The sequence below is a fragment of the Leuciscus leuciscus genome (genome assembly GCF_965113295.1).
Source record: "Leuciscus leuciscus genome assembly, chromosome: 23".
Lineage (NCBI taxonomy): Eukaryota > Metazoa > Chordata > Actinopteri > Cypriniformes > Leuciscidae > Leuciscus > Leuciscus leuciscus.
This window is the reverse complement of record NC_138747.1, coordinates 1647771-1655270: the sequence shown is the minus strand read 5'-3', so window position 1 is coordinate 1655270 and position 7500 is coordinate 1647771. Positions and strand designations below refer to the sequence as shown.

At 39.0% G+C, this 7500-nt stretch overlaps 1 protein-coding gene across 2 annotated transcripts in view; it reads left to right on the top strand.

The window, feature by feature from the left end:
* Positions 1–3210: 3210 nt before the first annotated feature.
* eml6 (EMAP like 6) overlaps positions 3211–7500 on the top strand; it is an 89497-nt gene continuing 85207 nt past the window's right edge. Inside the window, exons 1-2 of one of the 2 annotated variants that reach the window (XM_082155746.1) lie at positions 3211–3781; positions 3902–4372. In XM_082155746.1, the coding sequence (XP_082011872.1) occupies positions 4176–4372 (197 nt within the window). In that variant the 5' untranslated portion in view covers positions 3211–3781; positions 3902–4175. Of the gene's footprint in view, positions 4373–7500 lie in introns of both variants that reach the window. The other variant, XM_082155747.1, reaches the window with a different exon arrangement.

The following is a 7500-nucleotide window of genomic DNA, read 5'->3' as shown; positions in this document are numbered from 1 at the left end:
GCATAGACCCCGCCCCCAGTGAGCTCAGCTGTACACAATCCGCCATGTTTATCTCCTTGGCAGAGCATTCAGGGAAGAAATGTGTTCTTCTTAAAGCTACTAAAGTTATTCAGTCAAGAGCAGTGAGAGATTTTCTGTTTTTCTTTAACATATTAACATCATATCAGTAGATACACTATTATCACTTTAATACACAGATCTAATATACATAATATGTGATTTCTTTCCCTGCTGTTAATGTTCACAGACATAACCAACTGTGTTTTTGTGAACTTTGTGTGTTTTTGATATAACCGTGTGTGTATTTGACAGTTTAAGCGCAATACGAGTGAAAGAGAACTTACTTTAATACTCACTGGATGCTCCGTCTGTCATTCAGCTTTCTGTGCACGTGATTTTTAGACTGATATGGCTTTAAAACACATGCAGATGCAGATAAATAAACCATCATAAGATGAAGAACTGAAATGTCACATGAACGCGATGGATATGATCATCAAAACCACACAGATGTTTTGTTAGTTTTTGGCAGAGTATCACCGAGAGGCACGAGCTGTACAGGCCACGCCCTCTTCTGGAAATAGGGGCGGGGACCATCAGCTCTTTTGCATTTAAAGACACAAGCACGAAAACACCATTGTTTTCCTTTCCAATCAAAACTGGCTATTTACAACATAGTATAATAAACGATCTTTGTGGTATTTTGAGCTGAATCTTCACAAACACATTCTTGAGACACCAAAGACTTATATTATATCTTGTAAAAACATAATAGGCAAGGTCGTGAACAGCTCCGAGGAGAAGAACGTCACGGGTTGCCATTTCTTAAAGGGATAGTTCACACAAAAATGAATTTTATTCTATAATTTACTCACCCAACTCAAGCCATCCAAGGTGAATATGACTTTCCTCTTTCAGCCAAACACAATCAGAGTTATATTAAAATATATCCTGGCTCTTCCCAGCTTTATATGTGATTGAATGGAGCCTGAGATTTTGAAGCTCCATCCATCGATCATAACAGTAATCCATGCGACTCCAGGGGTTAATAAAGATCTTCTGGAGCGAAGACTAATATCCATATTTATAACTTAATAAACTATAATCACTGGCTTCCGGTGATGCCCGGCATATTTGACTGCTTTACTGTGTTTTTGATCAAATAAATGCACCCTTTCTGAGCAGAAGAGACTACTTTCAAAAACATAACAAAAATCTTGCCGACCACAAACTTTAGTGTATTTCAGAAAAGTCTCCATACAAGTGAGATATTAACGAGATCTATTTGTTCCTTCTGTGTGTAAGAGTTGCTGTATAACTTTTTGGGGGGACACCTCATAACACACACACACACACACACCATCTGTGATCTCCATATGTCTGTGATTAGTTCATGAGGTTTACTGATTCAGCGACGGACGCGACATCGTTTGGAATCAGCACGACTTCCTGTCACGTGACTTCAGCTTCGTCTTAAAGGAAGTTCACATCCTCTATCCCGCTGGGGGAGAAAAATCACATTTGAGATCTGTGTAATATCTGACATTTTCGAAGGAAAGGAGAGCTCTGAAAGAACAGTCTCCGGGCAATAACATCAATAACTTCGATATCTAGTTTAAAAGTAAAGGGAAAAGATGCCAGTTAAAGGTTTAATGACATTTAAATGGCATTATGTCTGTTTGCATAAACCTTACATATATTTGAGTGTATGTGTTGCTGGTTAGTAATCAGATTACTAGTGTAATTTAATCAGGCTAACTCGAGCTTTACCTTTAACCAAGAGATCCGGTACAAGCAATGCAATCCTCTATCAAGAGTCTCACAACTAACATTTTACTCGGATTTAACACTGTTTTACACACTTAACATGGTTATAGATCTGAGACTGTTGATCTGTAGCATATAATTATTAAACTACTCAGCATTTCTAACGAAACAGACCTTTTGTAAAACAATAAGCTATTTTACTCACTTTATTTATATAGCTAACTATATGAAACCTTATTATAAAGTGTTACCATTTTTTAATAAAGAAAGTTGGCCATAGGAGTGTCAGTTTTGAAAAGTTAAGGAATCTTACACTGGTTTAAAGTAGGCTACTGTATTGTATAGTATCTTTTGAAAGTGTTTACAATATTAATGTGATGTATGTATGATTTATTAAAAATATATATATGCTTTAGTCTTTTTTTTACACTAATGAACTGATATGAAAGCTGTAATGTGTGCATGGATTTTGTGCCGTTAAATGAGCTATTAATCATCCTCCATTCATTAAGATCTCGACAGATGCACTGAGCTCTTCTCCAGTCACGTGACTCCGTCTTAAGAGCATCAGTGATGTGGGGATTTCCTTCCGCTGGGGATTATGGGATGCTGGGGATGCCCTTCCCGGCGTCCTCTCTGTGACCGTGAACATGTCCAGTCACACGTCAAACACGCTACTGTAGGTTTGTGATTGCATCACAAGCACAGCTTTTATCCACTCGACTATCACATTTGCAGCTGTGCTATTACATTTTTTTATTTGATCATAATCATAATGGACTGTTAATGCATTGACTACATTAAATTCGGAATTCGTTAATAATCAAATTTTGTTTATTTATTTATTTTATTTGATCTAATTTGATCTTAAATTCTTTGTGGATTCGTATTCTAATTATTTTCAAATTACTGTAAATAATTATACAATTAGAAATACAATCACATTCATTTAAGATTTTTCTAAAATGATTTTGATATCTCCATACATGCTGTTGTTTAAAATATAATATAACATGAATGTGGTATATAATATAATACAATATTACATCAATATAAGATGACATAATATAATATAACATTACGTTAATAAAAGATAACATAATATATGACAACATATTTTAAAATAAAAAATATATAATATAATATAATATAATATATATAATATAATATAATATAATTAATATAATATAATAATCTTTTTGCTGCCTCTCAATAGGGATATGTAGTAAGAAGACCCGTATGTTCAGCACGTTGGACAGCGCGTGCTGAGCGCTCATGGGATTTGTAGTCATTTTCGTGTAGTTGAGCGTCATTGGAAACCGTTTAGAACTACAAGTCCCATGATTCTTTGCGCGGCGCCGCTCTCTCTGCTTGTAGGCATCATCGGAAACGGGCCACAAGGCGTCGTAGTAACCAAGCCGAATAGGTTACTAGAAACCAGAAATCATATTCTCCAAATTATTACGCCAATAACTCAACTCAAAGCGCCTTTCCTCCCTCGTCGCTGCGCTGACTCCGCGGCGGAGAGATTAATCCTCCTAAAGCAGCTCGCGCGGATCTTCTCCTGCGTCCAGAATGAGGGTTTCTGCATCTCAGATGATCCAGTGATCCGGATCACGCGAGGAATGGAAGAGTTTGCTTCAGTATCACTGGGAATTGAAGAGCTTTAGGCGAAAGTTGAGGAAGATGAAGACGTTTGTGGGTAGGATCTGATCGTCGGTGCTATAATGCACGGTTGAAATCGTGGAGATTTTCTGAAATCCGGGAGGCAAACACACCGACTTTTGCCCTTTAGAGAAGATTAACACCATGATGGCTTTGAGCTGAAGACCTGAAGTCTCTGCAACCCTTTAAACACGTCCAGACCTCAGCGTGCTGAAAGTGTCCAGCCTGTAGATGATGTTATAGATGCATTTGGATCAATATCAGCTGCTATAGTTGTTTTAATGGTAATGCAGATTTACCATGCTCTCTTTAAAGGCTTGTATACTCTAAAGCCCTGATGCAATGGCTGGTAGGTGCAACCAACTATTCCACTGACTGTTCTTGACTGTTTCATCTAATGCTGTAGTTGAATTCCCTTTAATTTGGATCCAAAAAGGAACAAAAAATCAGCATTTTTTCTTGATTTTAGCCTGATTTCTTCATGACACCCATTGGGATCTTCAAACAACCTTCCCAGTACAGGTGACCCAGCTGATGTTCCAGTTATGATGCATGCATGAACTTCCCGAGTGCATTGAATGGTGGCAGTGCCGTAGGGTTGGTGGTTGAAGATCTGAAAGCCTGTTCCAGTCCATCACCACTGTGTCCTTGACCCCCCAGAGAGAGCGTCCCTGTAGAAAGTCCACTGTTAGTCAGCTAAATGACACATTTGTGAGTTGTAGAGCATTGCAGATCCCGAGAGCATGGCGGAGAAGACGGCTCCTCGCTGTCAGCTGAGGCTGGAGTGGATTCACGGATACAGAGGACATCAGTGCAGGAATAACCTGTACTACACCGCCGGGAAGGAGATCGTGTATTTCGTGGCTGGAGTCGGAGTGGTCTACAACACCAGAGAACACACACAGAAGTTTTACTTGGGACACAACGACGACATCATTAGGTATGATGTTCTTTATAACATTTAGAACAGGAATTTGGGTTACGCTTTATTTGACAGTGTCCATATGTTACATGTAATTACCATAGTAATTACAGTAGATGATGCATAATTACATGCAACTAACCCTCATCCTAACCCTATAGTAAGTACATGTTGCTAATTAATATTACTCAGTACTTAAATATATAAATTACACTGTAACAACAACACCTTAAAATAAAGTTTAACCGTTTATTTACGGTGTAAGTACAACTATATGTACTTACTATAGGGTTAGGGTCGGATTAGGATTTGATTGAGGGTTAGTTGCATGTAATTATGCATCATCTACTGTTATTACTATGGTAATTACATGTCACATACGGGCACTGTACAATAAAGTGTTACCGGAATTTGTAACACTGAAAAAATCCCCAAATCCCATTTAATTACCATGTAATATTTTTTAAATGCCAAAAAGCATCATGCATACCATGGTAAATTATATGGTAAACATTCAGTACCATCATATGTAGCAAGGTACCATGATAACACCATGTTTTTAATGTCATGTGATTTCTCGGAGTATCGTGATGTGATGCATACTGTGGTAATACCATGCTTTTTAGCACATACCATGGTAATGTCACAGTATTTTTTGGTGTACCATGATAGCTAAATGTTTTAGGACACATACTATGGGAAAACCTTGTTTTTTGGGTCACGTACCATGTTTTTAGGACATTTACCATGGTAATGCACTTGTAATATTTTAAATGCAATGGCATGCAATACCATGGTAAATTAACATATCAACCAGTGCCATGATATGTAACAAAGTACTGTGAATATGTACCATAGTAATGTCATGGTATCAGTTTTTAGGATATGTTCCATGGAAATACACTGTTGATATATTACTATTTTGTACATTTTTACCATAGTATCACCATGCTTTTATTATTTGAAATAGAGTACCATGTGATTTCCCTGGTGCATGAATAATCATTGATAGTATATATCATAATAGCACCTAACACCATAACTGTACTACTGTAGTTTTCCCATAATTATTGTGTCGTTCTCTAGAATCTGTCTCAGTCTTGTCGACAGCAGTTGTTCCTCGATGATAAAGTTGTTTGTCTCTGATTTGCGCCGATGATATCTGAACATCCGCACACTTATCAGACCGTCGTCTCCCGGACGGATCGATGCTTCCGAGCTTCAGGTCCTGAGACGAGAGGTCACGCTCATATACTGATTATATCACTCCACAACGGCAGGATTTGAGGAGGAACGGGTTCATATGCAGGATGACCCTGACGGAGGACAGCGCTGGTGTAAAGAGCCTTTTCATGTTGAGCAAATCTGTGCAATCTTCCTCCTGAAGGAGAGAGAGAGAGAGAGAGATGGACCGATACGCTGAGAAAGCGACCAGGTTTATTCTCCCGCTCTCGCCTCCAGGTGAACTCAGTCTGTAAAAGAGGACGCTTGTGTTTCTAGCAAGGTGAAAGACAATTTAAACATATACGGGACAAACTAAGACGGATCATATCCCAAAAAATATCTTTATTAAAGGGGTGGTGTAATGCCCTTTTCACAAGATGTAAAATAAGTCTCTGATGTCTCCAGAGTGTGTGTGTGAAGTTTTAGCTCAAAATACCCAACAGATATTTTTATATAGCATGTTAAAGCTGCCGTCGGCAAAAATTTTTTGATCATATTCAGTGTAATCGACACTATAATCCGACAGAACAACATAAATAAGGTGGTTTTAGAAAAAAACCCGAGCTTCTAACTCCACCTGGAGCGTGTTATTTGTTTTGCAAAAATCCAGCGCTCCCGCTTCATCAGGTCCAATCAGCGCAGGGGGGTGTGAGATCTGACTGTCAATCACAGGTCGTGCACACGCCACAGATCCCCCCTCACTCGCGCACGTTAATATCACATGCACACGCCACGCCTGAAGTTCGCCTGGAGATTGCATGAAGCGTGATGGCGGAGAGAAAACCTACTAACAAGCTTCCAATTCCTCGGTTATCTATGGATAGATTAGCCAGGGCAGCCTACCTCCGAGTCCATGGTGTTGATAGATGCTGAAGAGACGGACGCGTTCACAGAAAATCAGGTACACACGCACAGTGACGCACTGACGAGCACGACCTCGATGGGAGGGTGCTCGCTGGTAGTGGGGAGGGGCATGAGAGTTGTAAACATTCAAAATTTTGGCTAATCGACACAATCTGCCAGACTTGCCGACGGCAGCTTTAATATTGTCACTTTTTGAGGGCGAGCAAAAACACACCGTTTTTTTGTGTCTGTCCCTTTAAATGCAAATGAGCTGCTGCTCCCGGCGCAGTGGGCGGAGCTTCAACAGCTCGTGTCCTTTTACCTCACACACACATGCACTGAACATTTCAAAAACGTATAGCTTTTTATGTTCAAACCGGAGTCAGAATGATGGAGAGACTCAAGAAGAAGTGACAACATGTAGAAGCAACAGGACATTTCTGAATGGTTAGTTGATGAATTTATGAAGCTGATGTGTAGTTATCTTCTAGTCATTGATTAGCATATTCTGTCTTGATAATCTATAAATCGTGTTCAGGGGGCGGGGTTTATGTAAATACTAGGGTTGGTGATGTCACTAACCCGGGAGGAATGTGGTGTAGTCTCTACCAGCCGTTTGTTGTAGTCCTTAAAAAGCGATTTCTTTAAAAGCAAATATCTCCCTTTGCTTTGAACTTTGAGCGTTGTAACTTTGCAGATGTTGTTTATGATCAAACAGCAACATTACACACTAACTAATGTTAGAAAAGTCAAATCATAATCAACCACCCCTTTAAAAAGCTACAGTAATGTCACTCTATTTCTCGGTGTACCACGATATCAACGTTTTTTACACAAGTACTGTGGTAATACCATAGTATTCTTTTAAATGTGACAATGTATACATTACAAGTATATTGTGTTGATCATAGATTGTGTTTTGCACTGCAGTTTCTTCTGAAGCCTCTCTACAGTTTTGTTTTGTTGGGTTTAGGTCTTCTGCTGCAGAAATTCAATAAAAAAAGACCAATCTGAGATGCTTTACAGATGTACGGTTAATGAAAAAACGAAGACAGAGACAGAATTGCTGCAATAAAGAC